Below are 24596 nucleotides of genomic sequence, written 5' to 3'. Positions count from 1 at the left end.
AACCCCAAATAAACTTCAGATTTTCAAATTGACTTTCTGGTGTGCAACCTTTTTATAGCCAATGAGGTTCATTGTCCAATGGAAGTGTTGTTGTGAACTGGCAGGCTGGCAAAAGTAAATGTAGGCTTATGTTCTTTAAACAATAAGTCATCACTTAATGCCGTTTGCGGTGCAAATACGCAATGGAAACCCCCCACTGTGGGCTCTTAAAATAAACCCACTGAGGGGTCAGGGGGTGATTAAGAGCAGCAATTACATGTCACCTATCGATCATTTTCTTAGCTAAAGCAGTTATTTGAAAACTCAAGCTCTAGCTGGCATACAGCCGAGGGCAACCTTTGATTATGATAAAGACAATTAAGCTCGCATGCGCAAAATACTAAATATTGGACATCAACATTGGAAAAATAGGGTGAAAATACTAAATATTAGCAAAATATACAAAATGTTAGATAAAAACTAAGCAAATATTGCACAAATAGATAAGGAAACTATTATATGTTGTGATAATATGGTAAGTAAAAAAAATGGGGAAAAAATTAGGTGTAGAAAAATCTAATTTTAACAAAAATATGAGAGGAAAATACGGAAAAGCTGAATAAATACAAATAATGGTCCACAATGCTACACAAATGTAAGATCAAAACTAGTGAGGAGCCTGGATATTAAAAGCAGCATTAAGACGTAAATGAATGGCAAAGAGACTGTGTAGTGTGTGTGTGTGTGTGTGTGTGTGTGTGTGTGTGTGTGTGTGTGCATGCGTGCGTTTGACAGATGGCCTTCACATCACCGTCACACACCGCCCTGTCAAAAACACACACAGACGCACGCACGTGCACAGGGGTTGATGTCAAGTGATGGTGTGGACTTTGAAATGGAGCTCGCAAAACATGTGACGGCGCTAAGATGCGTTGGCATTAAGAGGATTAGCCGGTGCAAGATTTTCGGGCTCTTCTAAGCCTTTTTATTTACGCCCACGGGGTGAGGATCCTATTTTTTATGTTCTTTTATGAAAAGTGCCTTTCGTTAATCCATCAATTTCAACTGCTGCATCAGTTGCGCTCACATCTTCCTTTGAAAGTTCACACGTTTGAATGACATTTGAAACACTCCATGGCCAGAAAAGTACACACCTCTGCATTTTGTAAGATACTCATTTGAAATTATCGACATGTTAAACATCGAAGTTGAGCGAAACACGTTTTTCTTTGTCATGTTGTTTGTCGCCGTCAGGTTCACTGAAGGGTTCACTCAAAAATTCTCCTCGTCACTGTCCAAATTGTAATGCCACGGCTTGAGTTGTATTTCTTCGATTCGGGGAGCTTTACATTGGCAAGTTGGGAGCCTTTATATTTCAACTTAATTGATGTAATCGTTGACGTCCAATTAAATGATTTACGGTATCTTTGTTTGATGTTATAGTGTGATTCAGATCTGAGTGGAGTTTGGACATACAGGTATGTCATCCATCCATCCATCCATCCATCCACGGTATGTGCTTTTCATTGTCACGTTTACTGTCTGAAGGCGGGATCTATCCATCTCTTTTTAATGAAAAGCATTTATCGCCTCAATTTGTGGCTTATTTCTCTCATGCTGTATTTTGCATGTCAACCTTTGGATGGCTGTTCTGGCAGTTCTGTGTAAAGCCAGCGAAGGTAAATACATTTGAGGTCTTCTGTTTTATGTGATTTGTGTATTTAAAAAAAATGACACTTTTTCTCTTTGTCACACATTCTGCTTTACCCCGTCATCAACTTTACGCACACACCAACCAGGAAATCATTCAAAGACAAGAAATTTCACCAAACCACATTAACACATCTTCCTTTGCGCTATGTGGCGCTAACAACAACCTGGGCTAAATTTCACTCCTCCCCGACATTCAAGGATCTTAAGTCTCTCTGCCAAGCTGCAGTCACTACTTTCCAACCACCCTGGGCTTTAGTACCAAGAACAGATCATTTGCGCAACCTGAGCGAATAGCAGGAGGGAGATTCTACCCCCTGCCCAAAAGAAATTAATTAATTCATAGCAACTGCAAATAGGTGTTCATACGCTGTACTTACCGTCACATCTAGTTATTGAAAAGAAACTATGAACGCATAGTAACGCAGCAGTTGGGGCCACTGTCCGAGGGAGGGCTTTCGTTTTTGCCCCCGTGCCTCACCTGATAAATATCGGACAAGCTGCTGCTTCCGGAGTCGCTGGTGATACTACACCCCGAGTGACTGGAGGACACGTGCGTCACCTGTGGGTGTAAGCCGTCGGCCAGGTGAAGTCGGCTGAAGTCTGCGGGCAGCTGCACACATACACACGACACACACACACGGTCAGTATGGCGACGCTGACAACAGCAAGGGGCGCTATGGGAGACCGCGCTTTCAGAACGTGGTACAAACCAACACGGAGACTAATGGGAAGAACTGATGTACAAAAACATAAACTTGCTGTGCAATGAGAAGAATGAACACGGGGCCCTCAAGATGCATTCCTAAGACGGCGTGATGCAAATAATAGTACGCAAGTTTGACTGCGATGCGATCCATCACCAACCGATGTTAAATCAGAATTTGTATGAGAAACACTTCTAGGCCATGGATATAAAGCAATCCAATAAAAAGGTTAACAGAGCATGTCTTCTTATGTTGCAGGACCTCTTCTACTGTAGTATCTGTGACTTTAAGTGTGTGTGGCTTTAAAAAGGTGAGGTGTGGTGTGGTGAGTGAGATGAGCTTCAGAAAAAAAAGTGTGTGCGGAGTTGTTTGTTGTTTTGGTTTAGTCTTTTTTTTGTAATGCTCTTTAATTATTGCTGACATAAAATTGTTCATTGAAAAGTACCTGGCTTTAAATCATGTTGGATGATTGTTGAAAATACACTAATGAAATATTCACATTTTAGACAAACTGAAGAAGCATGTAATAAACGTTGGGGGTTAGGCTATTCCACTCCAGTGTTTTAGAGGGTGCTAATGCATATTACATCATTTCGACCATTGTCTACCATATTTTAATCGCTAAAAGTGTACTATATACTGTTCTGGTTCGAAATCACAATGTTAGTTTTTTTTGTTTTGTTTTTGTTTGGTCCATGTCCTAGACCTCTAAAAAATGTAATAGAAATCGTACTTTTCTTGTAAAGCAACAAAAAGTACAATGTATAAAAAAAAAAGATCTATGGCTTTTCAGTATTTGAAGTTATTGATGGTGCACATGTGACAACTTCCCTCTCCCACCTGTGAACGTGCCAGGACACAGTTTGCAAACAGTGTTAAAGCTGCTGTCAGGCTGATGAATAAAAAATAATAATAATAATCATAATAATAATAATAATTAAATGATGTGAAGGAAAATTGTAAATAGTACTGCGATTTATCCATTTGTGTTCATATTGTATTTAATTGAAAGATGTTTGTTGTTTTTTTTCTCTTTCTCCTTTCTTCTTTCTACATACATTCTTGCTGCTGGAGGCTGTAAATTTCCCCAGTGTGGGACGAATAAAGGATATCTTATCTTATCTTAAAGGAGCTTTAGTTCTCTAATGCATTTTTTATAATGTCATTTGTTTTTATTTCTCATAGTTGACGACAAACGGTAGTTCAGCCCATGTGTTAGACATTGCTCACAAGAGCACAAAAGTGTCTGGGCGCTAATAACAATGGCACGCTTGACCAGAGGCGATCTGGGTGAAGTGGAGCAGATGAGGAAGACGGTGGCTCGAGGAAAGATTTTGGCCAAGGACGGACCCCTCTCCGCTCCACCAATTTGGCGAGTACAGCCAGCCAGATAATTAAACAGCATGCAATTTTTTTGACACCCAGCAATCACACCCAAGCTCCAGTGCACCGGAGATGACTATCTCGATAGTGTTCTCAATTTGCCTCGAAGATATGGGCCAGAGTGCACCTGGGCAAGGAAATGGCAAGTTTGACACACATTTTCAGATTTTTTTTTTCCCAAAACACAAAGATTCCCTGTCAATTTTTCTTGTTGATTTGTGAGATTTAGCATGACACACAGAAGTATGTATTTACTCTAAGGAAACGGGGGTCGACCCACTTGGAACGGCGGGTGGTGCACCGATGTAATATTGATGGTGTGCCACACCGCCAGATGCGCAGCCAGCCTGCTTACTGGGTATCATCTCTAAGTAGGTTAAATATAACATTGGGCAGTGTGAAATATTTATATGCACTGACCCGATGAACTACTTTTCGACTGTTTGATCACATGTACTATATACCAATTAGATAAACATGACTTCCTTTTAAATGTATCGAAGAAATGGTGTGGGTTTTTTTTTCGACCCAGCATTTGAAATTTCTACTGGTGTTTTTTTTTTTTTGTTAACTATTTTACATTTCATAATCATCCCCCTGGAAAAAAAGTCTAATTAGACCAGAGTTCATTCATGAATGATAGACCAGAGTTTTTTTTTCAAGGTGATGATAGTGTATGTTAGCTTGTTAGCCACCCGCTGGCTTTAATGAGGGAACGTCCCAAGCGGATGTACAGCATTCCCAGCGTTTGTAAATTAATGGTGGTATTAGAGTGTACATGCAAAAATGTTTGCAGTGGTACAAGATGAATGCATTTCAAGTCACGTATCTTTATTGTCAAATGTGCTGTATGTGCATACAGCACAGATGAAATGTCTTCCCTCTCAAAAGATACAACAAGAGGGGCCGCTGCGGGTGCCCGCGCCGCCATCAAAAGAAAAGTTAACAAAGACCAGGCAAATGTTAATCACACAGCCTGTATTCGTCATTGGTAGTTACGCTTGTATGAATCTATACAGCAGGGGAAAAAGACGAGTATCTGCGTACAACCCCCAAATGAGTAGCATCCCTTCAAGTTGTTGTAGTTGTTAGTGGCTGACATCACACAAAAAGTAGATATCTAAACTAGTTAGAAAGACTGGTCGCACGGAGCCGGTCGATTGGAGTATTTCCCAACTCACCAATAATTACATCCCCCTGTGTGGTTTCCACAATCACAGTGAAAGCCCCATCAAACACGGGACCATCCCCCATTGGTAAAGAGGATAATAAAACATTTAATCCTTTCTCTGCACTCATTTAGGTCATCCGTCTGTGGGTCAATAAGCCGGCGAATGATCGTTGGGTCAGCATGTGGTCCATTGACCTCCACTCTTGGACGGCACGCGACGGAAACTACGCTACGCTCGGGCAATCGTTAGCCTTGATTGATCTGATGGTAACATCGAGAAATAATACACGATTAGTGTATTATTTCGGATAATTTGCAGAGGCTGAAATGTGCTCCCATGGTTTGTCTGGCAAGTGCATGTGTCCAATCAGCCGTCACGGGGTATGTCCGGCGAGGGTTGGATAAAGCCAGGTGTTAATGCTGGAGCCGCAGAGCTCACTCACTAGCTAGCTCCGGTCGACATGTGAGCAGATGTGGCGCTCCTTAAGTTACACTGCAGACCTAATGACCTAGATCAGCGGTTAGGGAAGTGTGGGGCTGCCTCTCAATGTATTTAGCGCCTGGCTACTGTACCAGAGAATCACTGCGAGATGTCCATTACAGCCACGAGCGGCTAATGTGAGCATCCAGTGATGTGTGAGGGCGAGGCGAGTCGAGACCATTTTTCACTAGCCTGGAGAGTACACAACATTATATATTTTATGGTTTGATTGTCAAATTAAAATTGCAAACAGAAGGGTAGGTGATTTATGGTGAGTCATCAATTTTTGCCGTTACGCAATGACGGAAATTATGTTTCACAATTTAGTGTTGCCCATCTGTCAAGTAAGTTATTTCTCAAGCCGTGGCACACATTTTAAGAACAACTCTCACGGCACATCACAACTGTCCCGAAAAATTAAATACACTGAAATAATCCTGTTTTACAAATCAGAACTCTACGTCTGTTTAGGTGAACACAAAACTATTTTTCTGTTGTCTGAATGCGGCAGGTGGATCCCTGTCAGTGTAGTTCGCTGGGATAGTTATGACAACAACATGCTATCTAATAACAAATACGAATTCATTTCTTTTGAAATTAGATACAGATGATGAACCCTTTTATGGTGGTTGCGAATCAATGGTCTCTAACTGGCTCAAATTTGGTGCCAATCAGACCAGACTTCATGTCATGTTTATTGTTTAAGGGCCCCTGGAAATGAGCAAAATGAGTCCAAGATGTGCTAACCCAAATATTGAACCAAAAGCCTAGCCTCCAACCAATAACCATAACCCAACAAACTGACCCCATTACTAAACCCCAACCTAAAACCTGACCCAATTCAAGCTAGTCCCGCTTTTATACAAAATGGTTTGTTTCTTGATTTTTTTTTAACTATGGCAAGTCATCAAAATCTGCCAATAACTTACACTGGCAACCAATGACAGACACTAAAACATTTTGCAATTGAGCGTTGTCCATCTCAAGTATACAGTATGTTGTTCAAATTTGAAACTCGAAGACAAGTTAAGTCTTTGAAGTGCACCGATGAATCACCAACATGACCCTAAAATTGAAGCTTCAAACCTACCGTACATTGCACTTTGAGAGTTTTTTTTGTGGGCTTACTGAAATTTTGAGGATTTCATTTAGCAATTTAGCATCACCATCTGTATAATATACGTGGGGGCTCAAATTTGGTCGCATATTAAGACAAAATCCCACGGACAAGTTGGTCTTGAAGAACCCTAAGAAATGTTGAATTGCTGTTCTAAGTGTTGAAGGGCGTCGGGGCCTGCCAGAGTTGTCTTGACCGTGCGGTCGGCTTTCTTGAGCCTTAGGGATCAAGAGATTAACGCCTCTTTTGGCAGTATGTCTGATTGAATAGGCCTGATATGCTAACTTCTTCTGTGCTGGCTGGTCAGCAGGTAGCCAAAAAGTGACCTTGTATGTCAGCTACACTATGCTTCTACACTTTCACAGTCAGCCATACACATGAACTGCATGGTGTGTGTGTGTGGGGGGGCGGGGCAACTGTGTTAGAAGTGTAAATGGGTGATTTTTTTGAGGGGGGGGGGGGTTAAAGCAAAATAATGAAAGGTTGTTCGCCAAAACCTAAGGCCAATGCTATAAAGCACGCTAAACCTAACTCCAATGCGTAACCATAAAAGTTCATCCCCACCTCTTACACTAACTTAACCCAAAAACTTAAACTACTCACCAAAACCCTGAATTCTAAACCAAACATCAACCACCTTGAACCTAAACCGTAACCTAACACACCATAAGCCTGGTATCCCCGGCCACCTTCCACTCCGCTTCTTTTCTTTTACGTTAAGTCCAACCTCTCATCTATGTTGACGTGGTTACAAGCTTCAGGGTCGGCTGCGGTTCACCCCTTGGCCGAACACCTTTCCTGCTGGGATGAGTAAATATTTACACAAGCTATAATAAATATGCTAAGGATGTAGGAAACAAACAAATGAAGGGAGTGTGACAGTAGGTAAGGAGGCTACCCTGTAAACATGAGACACAGAGAAGCCATGACAAGCGTGCAGCCACTGCGCATTATGTGCCCAATATTATTTTTACACCAAGATAAATGTTACGGCAGTGCACACCTTTATCGTTGCGGAGAAAGTGGCACGTCAGCATTCAAGTGTCCAATTTAGCAAGGTAAAATGACAACAGGCATTGTCTTGTAGATTGTGAGCATCTGAAGCAGTCAACAGCATCATTGCTTCAAACCCTCAAGATAAATCCTCATGCTAACCTGTCCAAACCACTAGTACCTGCACTAAACTCTAAACCTACCAACCATTGTGTATCAGCCTTACCCACGAAATGTAAGCCCAAAACCGAAATCCTAATACTAAATCTAACCCACTTCTAAACTGTTTTATCTTCAGCCACTCCCGAAACCTCACTCTAAATCCAAACCCTACCCTTAACCTTCAAAACGCTAACGTGTCTATGGCTTGGCTTCCTAACCATCATCGTAAATCCAAACAATAAACCATTTCATCTCAGCAGCTAGTAAATTGTTCACCACAAAGACGAGCCAAAAATTCAGTGCAGATGGTAAAAAAAGGTTATGTGCATACAAGACGTTGGTGGTGACATGAAGCCTCTGAAGCACACAAATTTGAGCATGTTGCATCCGCCATCATTACAGTCATTTGTTGTCACTTGTGAGCATGGTTAACGGGTTGGGGATGGGAGTGAGGGATGCTTGATTTACGTGCCTGCGTGAGCACTTGGGTGTGACTAACACTGGCGGTGTTGACGGGAGATCAATCCCGTCGAGTGCGTGTGTTCTCAGGGCGTGGGACCAGATAGTGTTCAGCACCACGGACAGCGACACCACAGGCTATAATCCTGATGGCAAAAAAAAACCCAATCCACTGGAAACACTGCAAATCCTCCCGAGGGTTGCAATGTCAAATCAAAACTTCTCAAATTGCCCATTTAAATCTTAGGTGTTCCAAATGGTAGCGTTAAAACTACAACTGTATATTGCAAACCGAAATGTAAATCTAACCCGAAATTTAGCTTTCCCCTAATTCCTAATCACAACAACCCTAATCAGGCTATGACCATTCTACACCTGAACCTGACGCAATACTTAATTTCACCCTTAAATATAACCTTAATCATATTCCAAAACCCTAACTCAAAACCCCTCAGTATAACTACCAAGCAACCACCCGAACAACAAACCTAACCCAACCCAAAATACTGCCGCAAAACCGAAAATTTACAGAGAAAACCTATATCCAAATCTAAAGCTCTAACTTTAACACATAACATTTACCCAACCCTAAATCCTAAAATTAAACTCAAGACCAACCCACCACGAATCGCCATAAAATTGATCCTAATGCCTAAACCCAAGCCTAAACCCCAATGTTTGTTTAGCCTTAAATCCTTAAACCCTAATAAAAATAAATAAAAGCCCTAATCCAACTAAAACCACCAAACTCCTAAACAAAACACAAAACAACGCAAATCCTAAACACTGTATCAAGACCTAACCCAGTGCTTCTCAAATATTGAGCCGCGCCCCCCTTTGACCTCAGGGAACATGCGTTATTTTTTTTATTTTTTTTTTACTGTCCGAGAATAAAGTTCAGTTGCACCGCCACTACATTAGGGAGCAGTGGCGCTCTCATTGGCAGTGTACGGAGGGAGCACTCGAAGGGAGGAAATATGATGGAGCGTATGTCACGTTTGGTTTCACTGTGGCTACGGTGGAAGACGAGTTAAGACCAGTGCGCTTAGTGTGTCTAAAAATGTTGGCAGCGGACAGCATGAAGCCAAATAAATTAAAGCGTCACTTAAATACAATGCACCCCAATCACGCTGAGAAGCCGCTTGAGTTTTTTCAGCGAAAATGTACCGAATATTGCCACCAATCATCCCGCTTTGTGACTGCTAAACTAAAATACAGGTCCCAGCTACACCTTGAGCATGAGCTGAGAGTTGCTGTGTCCTGCTTCAAACCTCACTTCGAAAAGCTGTGCTTTTCAAAACGTGCTCATTGTAGCCATTAATCCAGACACCATCTTTGATTTAAAAAAAAATAATAATAACAATCAGCACAAAAAATATATATTTTTTGTAGGTTCAAGTTTTTTATTAATATTGTGCTCCTGAGTTAATGTTGGTGATCAGTTTGATTGCATTTTTTTAATTTTATGTAATTTTATTTTTCAGTATCATATGGTTTGACATGGTCGTTAAAAAAAATGTGTCCAGTTTAAGGATTTAGTTTTATTTATGAATTTCAGATGCCCTTTAAATCTTTTCCGTTTCAGTTAGAAAAACTATTCTTTGTTATGAGTTGGTTCGTATTTCTTTTTTTATTCTCTTAAACGTTAAGGATACAGTGTTGTGCAGAGGTGTACTTATCACAATTTTAAAGACAAATACTATTTATTGTCGCGCAGGGGGGGTTCTTCTTCCTGGGGGGGTGGGGGGGTGACAGAAAATAATTGAGAAGCACTGACCTAACCCAACACAAATCCTAAACACTGTATCAAGACCTAACCCACAGATCGAACCGACAACTCATATGCACGCCCTAACTTTAAATCCTAACACCCAACTCAACTCCCAAACAAACCGCCATTGACCTAAACCAAGTGTCACAAAAAACGTAAAGGTAATGTTGAACCGTAAAGGTGCAATGCCAATATTGACACAGAAATTATTAAAGCTATTTTGGTTAGAAACTGCCATTTTAGGGCTCCACTTTTTCCAATTGACCATTTCCAAGTATCTTTCAGAAACTAATTTTCCCAACAATTTTGTCCAATTGCTACAAAATTTGAACCATGGACACAAGGCAGGTGGGTAACGCTCAGTAGTGAGGAATTTGACCATTTGCATGTGGATTTTGATGTCTTCCCTAATACATGACACTTTCAAACCCCCACAAGGTCGCAGTCAATTTTAGTTACATTTTTTCAGTCAAAACCCGCAAAAGGTACAGGAGGTTTGCCATTTCGTTCAAGTGAGTATTTCTTTTGGTTCATTTTAGGGGTTATCTCAAGATGGACTGAAAATCCCTTTGCCACGAAAAGACAAATAGACGACACTAAATTCTGAAGGATTTTAGTTTCCGTAATTGTGTATCGGCGCGGCATGATGTCAAAATTTGTTGGCTCATCAAACTATTGCTTAGCACCTCCTGGAATTTGGGGCAAATTCAGCGCTTCGCCCTCGTCACTTTCAATGAGCAACATTATTCTGGATAGGCATGTCTATTTTGAGTAGACCCACCAAAAAGTCTCAAGGGGCCCTGTCCAAAAAGACTGATGACATTTTCATTTGAATCTGCCATTTTAACCTTATGTGCATTTTCAGGGGTCGCTCATAAATAAAATTGTCCAATAAATATTGCTTGATTGCTACCAAATTTGATCCACTGTCAGTTCTACTGAAATTTGCTCAGTCATGAGTAGAGGAAGTAGATTTTTTTTTGCAAGGTTTAACAAACATGATTGCACCTTTAGGTGTGGAATGTCTTGAGCTCTGGGGGTGGCGTCTTTGAAGGTTGCTTTCCCCCCCCCCCCCCCCCTGCTGCTTTTTGACACCTTAGTAACCTTCTTTGCACTAGAAAAGGGCACGGGTTATCTTAGAGTACAATAATTAGCCTCATTGGGTTCAAACACCTGCTGTCGCTCTATTTAGACGCTGACAAAATGTATGCCACCAATACAGTATCATATGAGCATTTAGATTTAGCGGCTTGAATTCCTGCTACCACTCTTAAAAACTGCTATGAATGACGTGTGTGGCCGCGTAACAGAAAAGCACATGGCGTCCGTTTCAACTACAACACACTGACACACACATCCCAGGTTACGCCGGCCTGGTCCCCAAAAGAGGGGAGGGTCAAGGACGCGGCCGGACGTCGACGTCGCGCTGCTACTCACCGGCGATTTGTCCTGTTGGCTCGGCACTCCATTGGTGTCTACTGCTGCTAACGGTTTCATGGTGATAACAGTCCTCTCTGGGGCTCAAAATGCACCAAAACTTAACATCTCCCCCGATTTCCCCTCCTCCCTGAAGGGAGTATCTGCGAGATTAGACGCTCCGAATCGACAGCGTAAAAATCCAGTCCAGAGAAAATGCCTCCCTCAAAAAATGAAGAGTAGGAAGCTATGAGCTTTTCAGTCACAGCGTCGCTTCCAAAACCTCACCTCCATGGTGTCGGGAAAGCGGAGCATCCTTAAAAACAAAAAGAAAAAAAAAAAAGAAAACAGCGGTTTGTTTGCCAGCGCGGGGGGTGGATGGTTGGGTGGGTGGGTGCATGTGTGTCACGGATGGAGGAGGGGATGGCGGTTGTGGTGAAGTGGAAAAGAGGAGGAGGGGTGGTGGGGCTAGTATTGTAAGCACCTCCTTCCTTACGGACGCCCCCATACACAACGGATGGAAAGAGGAGCCGATACCAAAGAAGAAGAAAGGAGAGAGGCTCCATGACATCACCTGGCTGGAGACAGTTGTCATGGCAACAGCAAAAAAAAAGACTAGCTAAAAAGCAGCTCGGTAAAAAATAAACTTCACAACGGGGAATGATGTCACTCTGCCTCTCAGCTGGGGTCGCCCTGGTAACCGGCCCCTCCCGTCACCGCTTTGCACACCCTCCGGGATACGACGGTTGCCGTGGTGATGGAAACAGCCAAATGGGAGGCGGGCGAGAGGGGAGACAGAGAAAAGTCTCGCCTCGCTTCTTCTGTCAGCCAGCATCGCCATGTCCTATGACCTGGGACATAATTCCTGCCCGTCAGTGGCCGCTAGAAGCTCACTTTGGGCGTTTCCAGGGGTCCTTCAAAAACAAATTTCTACCACTGTAGAAATTTTGTGGGTACCACATTTGAAGTATCAGTACTAGACAGAAGTCTAGAAGAAATTAAAAAAATATATATAGATGTATATAGTCTCACGAGATTTCCCATGAGATTATCCAACACTCCTTTTAAAATGACACAGCTCCATTTATTAAAAGAGGCAGCATTAACTACAACAGTCATAGTATTTTTTGACCTGGTTACATATGCCAAAAGAAAACCTCCAGAAAGATATTGTCTTAAAAGTTGACACAAAAGCGTGGATGGTAGAAAGCATAATGAAGGAATGATTAACCGAGGGTTATGGTCGGGAACGGTGGCTTTTTTTTTTTTTTAACCAGTCGTGTGAGTGCTGTTTTACTGCTACCGCGCTGTAGCGTAACAGGCAAAGAAAAGTTAAGATTAAATTATAAAACGTTGAAACCTCTTTCTGTGTACCGTCTTTCTTTGCAAATGTCTCATGTTACAATATGGGCACCCGCGGCTTATAGACAGGTGCGGTTTGTGTGTGTACAAAATGTTTTTTCTTTTAAAAATGTAGTGGGTGCGACTTATAATCAGGTGTGCTCTATAGTCCGGAAATTACGGTAATAAACAGCGATAGAATGTGAAACTATACCACAGTAACTCCACATTTTAGAAGATTCATGGCATGTCGATCATGAAAACACAGACCCACAAAAGTCTCAAATACCCATGAATAAAAAGACAATAATTCTTACATTCAACCATTATAGAGTAATTTCCATCTTTTCCGGCAGTCCTTCGAATAAAAACCTGTCCTAAAAATGTTGTCCTTGTGCTTTCAATCACCCCCCTTGTCCCCCTCCAAAAAAAGATGCATGAAGACACTTGATATTGCTACCAAATTTGAACCATGTGGACAAGGCAGATGTCGAACGAGGTCTTTTTATGACGTTCTGAACGATAGAGGTATTCCAGACAGCCACTCCTCCTCCAACAAGGCCAAGCAATCCCAATTTGGATTGGGACCAAATTACTTGTCTTTTTTTTTTGTGCGTAAAGAACGTCCCCTCAATGTTAACAAAAGTCAAAAACCTTCTGGATGTGCGCCCAAAGTGTATGGATTTTTTTCTTGGCCAACGTCCCATCCATCAGTTTCATGGAAATTAGTTTTTCCCAAAACAAACAGCTATTGGCAGAATAACAAAATGGTAGAAAGGCCAAACAAGACTGAGCACACACTACATCAGGTGTCACCAACATTTTTGAGGGTGAGAGCAACTTCATGTGTACCGATTGTGTGAAGGGCTACCAAATTGATACACGTCTGAAATAACATATTTGTCCAAAATACCTTCAATAATATGAGGATGGGTTATTTTTAATACTTGATGATTTAAATTGTCAGACTTTGATCGTGTTTCGAAATGTCTCACAGTACTGCCAATGTTTGCATTTTTAAATCATAATTTCTACTAGCAAATCACAATGTCCAGGCACTGGCGGGCTACTCAAGTGGTCTTCACGGGCTACCTGGTGCCCGCGGGCACCATGTTGGTGACCACTGCACTACATCATAAGAGCAAGGACAGCCATAGAGCTCATTCATGCTAAACACTGAAGTTCCTTGCCAATTTTTCCAACATCAAACTTTAAAGCCTTTTGAAATCTGCTCAGGATTAGTTTTCAATCAGAATAAATTCCAATAAAAATAAGACCATCTCGTCAAAGTACAATGTCCCATACGACACAAATACAATGTGACGGAGAGATGTTACTGATTTGGCCTGTGATATGTCAGAAAATTTGTAAAAATTTTGATAATTGTTTTACAAAGTCAACGCGGATGTTTGCAAATGTCCATTCTTTTTTCGTTACCGAAGTGAGGCTGAAATTCTGAGGTTTTTGACAATTTTAAATAAAACCGCGTGTCTCAAGGATTCATCAATTTATTAAGAAATTATATTTAAAGGAAGAAATGCTGCATAAACGGGTACCAACAAACTATTTGACAGATGGCAATAATTTTCAAGAATTGCTCTGTAATAAAGTCATAATCAGTTTGCAATTGTATTTTATTGGATTGAAAACGTTTTCCATACCGAGCGGGTGGCGGTGGCCTGTTCTTGTTCTAGTTATTGACAAAAGATAAGGTAATATCATTGTCTCTTCCAGTCAGAAAGACTAGAGCAGGGGTGCCCATTAGGTAGATCTAAGACAGGTCCCAAGTAGATCCGAGGAGTGTCGAGAAGAAAAAAAACAAACCATTTGTGTGTCTTTGTACATGTTAGTAATATATTTTTTGTGTTAATATACACTGCACACTAATCAGTCTCATTTTCACACAAAAAAAAAGGGTAGATCCCGTGAGGTTAGTTGATCAAAAAGTAGATCTTCGATCTAAAAAGTTTGGGCACCCCTGGACTAGAGCTTGCCATCATGGCAGACAAAGCCTTACAAGCAGATAATTGGAGGTGGTTGGGGGTGGGAGCCCCTTGCCATCCCCCAAGCACCCCCCGGCCATGATGTAATGCTTCACAACCATAACAAAAAGAGCTCAGGTGGTCAAGTGTGTATGTGTGTGTGTCGGGGGTCGGGGGGCGGGGGGGGGGGGGGGGGGGCTAGCCCAGCATATCATTACATCACCTCCTCTCCAACAACAAGGGGGGCAGGAGGGGCTCATGTCTCCGGAATATCAAAATCTCTTAATAATCCTCCACCACCATTTTTTCAAAGCTAAATACCGGTAAGCCAATTAATCGTTTTCCATTGACTAGCCACCGGTTAAATGTCATGCGGAATGGACAGTGACAAAAACAAAGACACTCGGGCTAATAGTTGTGTGATCCCAGTTTGGCTGCCATATAAGGCTGTTTTTGTCGTGTTCTGGCCAAAAGACGGCATAATGTCTGAGGAGCCGCACAGTAACGAGAGTGACACGCGAGGGAGTCTGTCATATTTGATGGAGAACTTGCCCAGCTGTTCATTTTGGAAACAGAAGATGAGGATTTTAATGGGTTTTTGGAGAGGGATATTTGACCCAAAAAATAAATGACGTGAATATATTGTTAAATACTTCAATAAAGTCCAACCAAACTCAGTTTTGCTCCCTGTGCCTTTACAAAAACATACACTAGTGCACATGCATGCTACCGTATTTATTAAGCTAGCGTACGCGTTACCATGCCTGCGTCCATTAATACAGTGAATATTGTCTATGTGTTAAATACAAAAATAGCATCCGAAACTCACACTGCACCTCTTAATACGGTGTGCCGTATCATCGTGAAAATACAGGACTTGATTTAGCGTACTCCTGCTCATGACTAAGAAGTAAGAAAAAAAAATTCCCGGGTGTTTGTGTCCATTCGGGGCTGATTTGGGTGAATTCCCTAAAAGGTTTTAATTGTTGTTTTCTGTTTGTCGGGATAATAGTACATTTGATTTATATAGCACCTTAAAAAATTGCAAAACCATTTGTCTTGTTGTCCCATTTCGATTGTCATTTGGATGAATTCCAGAAGGGTTCGTAAAAGCCATCGTGTTCACCCCAAATCTCGGTTTCAAACCAAAATGGCTGACTTCCTGTTCAATTTGTATGTTATGTACTGTATGTAACACATACAGCACATTTGACAATAAAGTTGTATCCAATCCAATCCAATTTGCAGTATGGGTCCTTGAGACTTTATTCTGCATCCTCTTATGATAGATATACCCTCCAGAATTTGTGGCAATCTGTGAACCTGGAGTTGGGGGGCAATGTTTTTCCCCCCCTAACTTTCAACAAAATCCTCCATTCTTAAAATCAGTATGTCAATTTTACGCAGCTAATATTGTTGATTTTTCTGGGCATGTTAAGACCCCCAAAAGATAAGGTTTGTAGTTATGTAACCCACATTTAAATAGCATCACCGTATTAGCACAAGAAATATGTTATAAAACCAGGCTGCATCCAGTCCCTTGGAGACCACTGTTTTCATCACGCTGCCGTCGCCTGGAAATAATTCAGCACACAGAGAGCCAACTTTCTCCCCCCTCCCTTCGCAGGTTAAACGCGGACGCAACCGTGTGTCCTGACCCAAACATCCGCTGGCTGGCAGCATAAATCCATCACATCAGCAGCTAGTTCTGATCCACCGCGTTTGAGGTTAACGTTTAACTAGCAGCTTCCGATTAGGGTTGTGGAACAAGGTGCTCTTAGGTCATGAAGCGGATGTTGTTTAACTTTGCTATGGGCCAAAAATGTACCAGCCTTAACTGAGGCGAGGACGACTTAACTGTTGGGGTTAAACATATGCAGTGGGCTAAATGAAGCACAACTGTTAGCCATGTCAACGTAGCAGCGATAGAAAATGTGTGCAACCTTGTGAATATACGGTCAAACTGCTCTAGGTTAGTTCATTCCCAACTGATTATCTATGGACTACTTATTGGCACGTTCATATTTGTTATTATAATGCCACCGACTATTCTCGCTGCATGTTTAGGTGGGGTTATAATGCGGATAGTTTGTGCTGGTGTATGTTTAACGCTCAACATCTAATGTATAGACTACTTACTGATGCATGTGCAGGTTTTATTTATACATACCGTATTTTCACGACTATTCGACGCACCGTACTAATGGCCGCAGTTTTACAGTGGTAAAACATACGCCAGCTTAAACATACGGCATGCATGCGCGCACTCTAACACGTTAGCTTGAAGCATACGGTAGCATGCCAAGACATACAGATAAGATAAAAACACGTTTTTAAAAAGGCAACGAAAGCAGAACTGAGTTGGGGTGTATTTTATTTAGCCATCGTACAATGTTCTCACGTTTTTCGATCAATCATCACCCAGAAATCCATCAAAGTCCTCATCCTCTGTATCAGAAGCAGAGGACTGCACATCTCAGTTGTCATTGAATGCATCACATGCTAGTGTGAGTTGCTACGCATTGCCGAGCGGAAAGAAGGAGTAGCAACAGCAAAGTCAACATTTCTCTCGTGTGAAGCTTTCCCACATTTGAAAGTAAAGAACAGAGCGAAACATGGTGGCAGCGCGTGTGTGTGTAGAAAGAATTGAACAATTGTGCAAGTACCGTAATCCATCAAAAACGCTGTGTTCCCTCTCGTCGTTGCGTATTGTGGCGTAACTCGCCAAGCGCTGCCTCTCACTCTTTATAAAGTTGTGTTTGCCACCGATCATCCATTGTTCCCATGCCGTTTGCAACTTTACTTTGAACGCCCAGTTGATGCCAATGTCCAGCGGTTCTTTAGTCAAGCCTCCGGGAATAACGGCAAGCTCAGAGTTCATTTGCTTGACTTGTTTTTTCACCGCTGCTGTGGGATGGGCACGCATGCCAAAAGCATAACCGTTGGCTTTAAGTTTGAACTGAGCTTCGTAGGTGTGTCTTTTTGTCGAATTTATTTTCAGGGGCTCTTAGAAACCAAAACCGGAGTTGTTTTGCAACAATGCACATTGCCACACTCTATACAAGTGTTGGTACTGGCTTGAGGCGTCCACTTACACGCCCACCCTTCACCATTGGCGGACTAGCTTGCCTGTCTTCTCTCTCCCTCTCTCTCTCTCTCTCTCTCTCTCTCTCTCCCTCTCCATATAAGTATATATACACGCCCACCCTTCCCTGATTGGCCGACTTCTTTCCCGCATGCCTGGCCACAGTCACTTCCGCCTTTTCTCTATATAAACAGCGTGTCGGCTGTCAGTCAGATTTTGGAACTCAGCGCATATAAAGGACGCTCCGCACCATAAGGCGTCCTGTCCATTTTGGAGAAAATTTAAGACTTTTAATGGCGCCTTATAGTCGTGAAAATACGGTAGTCTAATAATGCTGGTGTTTATTTCATTCTATTTTTTGGTACATTTATAGTTTTATTGGTACATATACTTGACTATTCCCCGTGTATAGTTGTCACTAAACTACTGAGAGCGTTGCTGGTGTTAATGAAATTCTCAACTTAATTTTAGACTCATTATTGCCTACATACAATTCTACTGCTATTCACACTCCCATCTGTATACAGCATATCTATTTAATCATACTGGTGTTTATTTCAAACATATCATTCATGAACATTTGCCACAGTGGCCAAATTTGTAAATAAATAAATACAAATTTTACTTTTATCATTTCTGTCTAATATACTTAACAATGGCGTCATAACAGTGTGATTTTTACAGAGCTCCCACCACACAGACTAAAAAAATTTAATCTGTCAAGCCTTTTGAAAAGATATTACTGTCAAAAAGAAAAACAACTGAATGTCAATGCAACTTGAAACGCACATCAAATGTCAGGCCGGCGCAGCGGGATAAGAAATGTGTGCCAAACCACAGTCCCACACCCCCTCCTCATTTGCATTTTTGGCACTCACCCAAAAATAACTGTTCTATTTCTATCCTGGCTTTAACGTTTGAACGTGTACTATATATAAGCACAAACAGAAGTAGAGTGTGAAGCAGCAGCTGCAAGTCATTTTTTCTAAAAAAAAAAAAAAAACATGTATGCCACAGTACAGAATACACCGGCTATATATTTAGTCTGACGAAAAGCATGAGTCAATCACACTGCTTTTCACAGCCAATCACTTCTTTCGTCGTATATTCGGCGGCGGCTTTTGTATTTGAGCCGTGCCTTGGTTGGTCACAAAGGACAGCTCTAAAAATAGAGCGGCGGCAGAGTTGTCGTCATCCGTCTTGCAGCAGGTCTAAGTGCGAGACCCCTCTGAAAACGATAATGTGAGACCTGATACACATATTTATATCAGTTATAATCAGTGGATTTGGGCAATTTAAAGTTCTGTTGAGGGTGCAGCTGTCGAGGAAGCATCTGATATTGGCAGACCTAATTGAAGGATTTTCTATTAAATTTTAGGCTTTTTTTTTTAATTCTTTGGTGCGTCCTGCTAGCATTGACATTTCCACATTTTCAGTCAGTATTTAAAAGTCATCAATATGGTAGGAGTTCGGCAACACACCAAAACGGCCAACTTCCTGTTCAACTTTAGGGCATTGGTCATTGCCTTTTAAAATGCATCCAATTATGAAATTTGTGATTCATGACCACCCAAATTTGTTTCAGTCAGTGAGTCCGTATCAGCCGGCCTGTCGGGGGCTATTTATTTATTGTAACTCTCAAAACATCAAAATGCTACAAGTTTGATCATTGAACGTATATAGTGACTTTTGATTGTGGGCTCGTATTCAGGACTTCTAAAACACAAACATTGCATATTGAGTGTTTTACGACATTAAAAAACCATGAGCGTGTCCATTAAACAGCTGAGTCAAGTATGGATACCCACCATTACCCATCATGGATAACCATGCCATAACTACACCCATATACGGCTAACAACACTAGTAGCCTGAAAAAATGGAGACGTGTCTCAATCAGGTAAACGGCTGCTATTATCTCCCTAGCCTCCACAAGCCTTTCCTACCGCCGCAAAACCATAGGTAAAAACACTTTTTGGGGCAGTGGGAAAGGCTCACTGGCCAGTGTCGATCAGTGTCCACCAGCACGCCATGGGAGACGGGTTGCGATCGCCTCCGCTTGCAGTTTGAAAGCCTAACACGGGACTTCCCGGTAATTACGTGATGACATAGGGCGGTACGTGATGTGTCACAACATCGCGCGCCATCGGACTCATAATTAGCACGCCCCCCACAACAAAGCTAGGAGATCGCCTCTTAAGCTGTTGTCTCAGTAATTGCAAAGAGTTGATCCTCCGCTGCTTTTCGACCAATTTGAGGACGGGAAAAAGCATGATAAAAGAAATAACATTTGCTTCCATGTTGCTTTGTTTACCACCAAGACATCTTTCGCATCATCATCTACGCAATCACTGCGTGGTGACGTAACTAGACGCAATGTGGTGGAATGGGGGGCAGAATCGCCTTCCGCTGGTCAATGGTAAAGGGACAATATGCCAATTGGTTGCGTGTTGCCATGGATCACTACTACCCACTAATTTGAGTGGGAAAGGGGTAATAGTCGAGTCATCAGTGCAAATCAGAAAGTGGCTAAGACAAATGTGTGGATATTTTTTAACCGCCATAGAAGCGGAGAGCTTATTTAACTATATGGAATGGAAGGTATTAATTAAAGGTGCTGTAGGTGCTAATAACATGCAGCTAGGAAATGCACACACAAGACATGATTAGAAGTGACACGTATGGTACCTTATTGCATTCCTGGGAGCCATGTGAAACGAAAAGAGAGATGAAAGTTAAAAAACGTTTTGAAAAAGCTTTGCAAGTACCATGAACAGAGAACTGAGCCTGGAACAATAAGAAAACGTGGAATTATATGAAGCAAAAATATTATATATATATATATATATATATATATATATATATATATATATATATATATACACACACCAATGATATGAAAATCAAAAGTCAAAAACAGGGTTTTCCCTCGTGAATAAATGATTTTTTTCATGAATGATGATAATGCTAACAGCAAAACAAGAAGTTATTTTAATCATTAATTAAAATATAAGAAATAAAAAAATAGAAATAAGATAATGTCAATAACCCGAACAGGTAAGGCAGAACAAATGCAAAAATATATTTTTTTTAAATTAAAATGAGATTGTCATCAAATATTTGTCTGCATTTATTCATTTTATAATTGATCATGCTAAACAGTAGCCTTAGCATTGATGTGAATACTAACATGAAGCTGAACAGTACCATTAGCATTTAACGCGAAAATCAAAATGAAAATCAAATTCCCGGTATACACTAACAAACACAATGCACATTCAAAAGAGAAGTACAATTTAAATGTAGTAAGAGTGATCAAGCCTTCAACTGAATATGATTCAATATGAAGGCCTAAGAAAATGCAAATAGATAAATGACATTATTACCAGAACAGATCATTTAAATGTGCAATGAAAAATAAAAAGTATGGAATAATGCAAACACTCCAAAAATAACCAGAAAAGATGACGGTGTCAATTTATAATGTATTGCTGTTTTTCGTTTCCTTATTCCAATGTCATTAAGACTTCATTCCAAAACGTGGCAGATTAGCCGGCAACGAGAGATTAGCATTTGCTCAGTTTCTCCTCGTCACCGTTTGGTTGCCATGGTGCCCTCATCACATTCCTTCTCTCTCCTCCCTCGAGGGCAGTATGCGACGGGAAAAAGTGACCATGAGAAAGCTGAGTGCAGACGTTTTTCATGACCAGAAATGATTCTCTAAATTTAGGAAGCAGGGCGCGGCCTCCCAGCCCTTTGCCGCATTCTTTGCCTGTGTGTGTGTGTGGGGGGGGGGGGGGGGGGGTGTAGGGGGGGGGGGGGTTCACAGCGTTTCAGGAGGGATCGGGTCTATGCTAGGAATGTATGGAATGCGGTGAAATCGTGCACAACAGGAAAGCCACTGTGCACAGACTTAACACTGTGAGAACGCTTCACTTGCTATTATCAGGAAAGAAAGACGACTCTTCAAAATTTTGTTTTCACCATGCAGTACTGTTCAGTACAATGCAGATTACTGTTTGTACAAAGGAGCTCCCAAATTCAAATGAACCAAGTTAATGGCATATTAGCAACATTCCCATGGGTTCTGTGGCATATATGGCTTAACTATGGGCTAAAAATTCCCAGAAAGTGGTTGAAAGAGTTAAGAAATACAAACACTATGATTTTAGTGCCTGTAAAAAACACCCAAATGTACAGTTTATGTACAAACGGATTAGGTGAGGAAAGCTATGCATTTAAAATAGTTGGCCTGTCAAATTACTGTTTTGCTAGTCAACGACCAGGCTTATGACCGTTTTGCAAGTCAACTGGTCACCGTAGTCACACTTAGTTGACTCATTGGATCATATGTAAATGCCAGGATATGGCACCAGCAAGCAGCTCTTTTATAACCGTCATTAACTTACATCTTGAATTCTTAAAAGTATGTGCTATTTAAAAATAAAGAAAATTAAGATGAGCGAGTGGCGCAATGGATAACCCGGTTCGTATCCGGGTCAAGGCATGTGCAATGAGCATGCTGGACTTCTTCATTTGGGTGGCTCGGTGGACCAGGGGTTAGCACATCGACCTCACAGTGCAGAGGTCGTGGGTTCAATACCGGCTCCTTCCTGTGTGGAGTTTGCATATTCTTCCCGTGCCCTTGGATGAATAGATGGAGGTTGGATGGATAGATTGACAAACAGACAGAGATATACAGTGCATTGTATTGAGGATATCGAGGAAAGCAATGGCTTCAGACTCGCACTGAAAGAAATATTCCAACTCTAATGCATACTGTGGTTGGATGGATCTCAGTAGGAGATTGAAAATATAGATGGATTGATATTCTTGGAAGGAAAGCTATGAGATAGACATGTAGACATCCGTGGGTGTGTGTGTGTGTGTGTGTGTGTGTGCGCGCGAGAGAATAGTAAGCACAAGATATCATCACAACCCATACACAAACACACCAACACAAGAACTACAGGGAAATCTGTCAAATACACTTGAACAAACAACACTGATCAACTAGCAAGGAAGACCCAACCACTACAACAACAAACTACCAGGGTGAGTTGAGCTACTTCCAAAAACGTCCACAACGGCATAAACAACAATGCAGCAACAGCAGCAGTGATTCAGCAGAGCGAGGGTTAAAAGCAGATGAAAACCAGCAGTGCACCCCTCCTCCCCAAACTCACCGTGTGGTACCCCCGGGCTATGGGCGGCTTCCCGGCAGGGTACGGATCCACCGTGTCGATAATGGTCTGCCGCTCCCCTTTCTGGTTGATCTTCCGGAAGCGGCGGCGGGATTGGCGGTGCGAGGCTTGTCTCTGGAAGTACTCCTCATTCTCATCCATATAGTCCACCTGGGAAACGTGCAGAATAGATGGTTAGTGGAAATTCCAGGGTGGGGGACGAGGATTTTTACCCCACCTTACGAGCATCCCATCAAAACACATCCCTCATAAACGTGTCCTCTCCTATTTTCTTTCCGCCACTCTTGTGGAAAATGCTCAGTAAAAAACGTCAAAGACAATGCTGAGTTTTCTCCGTGCATTTTGGGGAAAATTACTTCTTCAAAAAACTGAACAAACAATTTTGAAAATGTGATCTTCCACAATTATGTAGGAATGTGAAGATCAGCTTTGGGAAAAAAAGATCCGACACTTAAGATACGTAGGCATTTTTTGCTGGACTTCAATGTTTTGGACACAAGAAAAATTAGAGTCTTTAGCAAATTTCTGATGGATTTGTTTTGTTTGTTTGTTTTCCCCCTACAAATAAACACAAGTCTTCATTGACTCGATGACAGAGCCAAATTTACATGGAGCCCTGTATATCACAATTAGAATGAAATTGAATGTTCAAATGGAATATTAGCACTATATGAACCATTCCAACTAGAATAAATTGAATTTCAATCGGGTTCACAGGGGTGTTTATTTCCTTTTCCGAGCATAGAGCACTTTAAAAACAGTGGTGAATGTAAATACTTTATATGAAGTAAAAAAACAGCTTTCATGATGTACAGTGATCCCTCGCTAAATCGTGGTTCATTTATCGCGGCTTGAGTACATTGGTTTTTTTCCAAATTACTGTATTCAGAAAAAAAATGCTGAATGACTCGGAGGTTTTGTACATGCCTGTACTGTAAATCCAACGGGCACTCATTTAAGGTGCATGATTGGTTCCCAGCACGATGTCGACAAATGACAGCACGAGTGGCTGATTGGCTACCATCTTCACAGCCCTACCCAGCATCTTCCCTTGTGTTTCGATACGGTGTTGACTGCCTGGCATACTGTCTTAGTGTTGCGCTTGCGACGTGCGTGGCGTATAGCAAGCGAGCCAACGCAAGAGCGAGTGCAAAAGCGATAGAGGGAGGGGGTGAATGGGCTTGTCCTAGAGCAGCAGCACTTCACTCTTCCCCTCCTACTCCTCAATTGTGATGAATTGTCTTCACATAAACACATTGGCTGTGCGGTAGCTAAGTGCCCAGGAGGTATCTGGAGGCTAACAGTGGCTACATTGTCGAGCGTCAGTCCTCGAAGTGACACGCATGCGCACAAAACACATCCCGTGGCACAGCGGGTTTATGTTAAGTAAACATGGCCCCTCGTGGAGGTCTCAGTCCTGATGAATTTGTGTCAATTGCAATCATTTTTTTGCAAATAGAGCCATCTTTTGCTCAACTGAATAATATCACGTCATCTATTCACCATTGACTGCTTTCCGCTACTTCGTGAGTTTGTTGCTTTTTGGGCCTGTCTATTCTGTCATCTAGGTCGGATGAGCGTGACCTGAGCAAAATTGTACTGTTCACTTTGACGTAATGGTAGAATTGGCATGCA

At 41.7% G+C, this 24596-nt stretch overlaps 1 protein-coding gene across 7 annotated transcripts in view; it reads right to left on the bottom strand.

Moving 5' to 3' along the window:
• Positions 1-24596, bottom strand: part of rapgef2b (Rap guanine nucleotide exchange factor 2b) — a 122996-nt gene that overhangs the window by 33250 nt on the left and 65150 nt on the right. For 4 of the 7 annotated variants that reach the window (XM_052058781.1, XM_052058797.1, XM_052058807.1 and 1 more), the window contains exons 6-7: positions 22944-23111; positions 2171-2302 (exon numbers count right to left, since the gene is read on the bottom strand). In XM_052058781.1, coding sequence (XP_051914741.1) covers positions 2171-2302; positions 22944-23111 — 300 coding nt within the window. Of the gene's footprint in view, positions 1-2170; positions 2303-11370; positions 12229-22943; positions 23112-24596 lie in introns of those variants that run through there. The other 3 variants (XM_052058825.1, XM_052058814.1, XM_052058835.1) reach the window with 3 other exon arrangements.

Source organism: Hippocampus zosterae, chromosome 1, assembly GCF_025434085.1.
Source record: "Hippocampus zosterae strain Florida chromosome 1, ASM2543408v3, whole genome shotgun sequence".
Taxonomy (NCBI): domain Eukaryota; kingdom Metazoa; phylum Chordata; class Actinopteri; order Syngnathiformes; family Syngnathidae; genus Hippocampus; species Hippocampus zosterae.
Note: the sequence above shows the minus strand (reverse complement) of the source record. Positions and strands in the feature narration are given on the sequence as shown.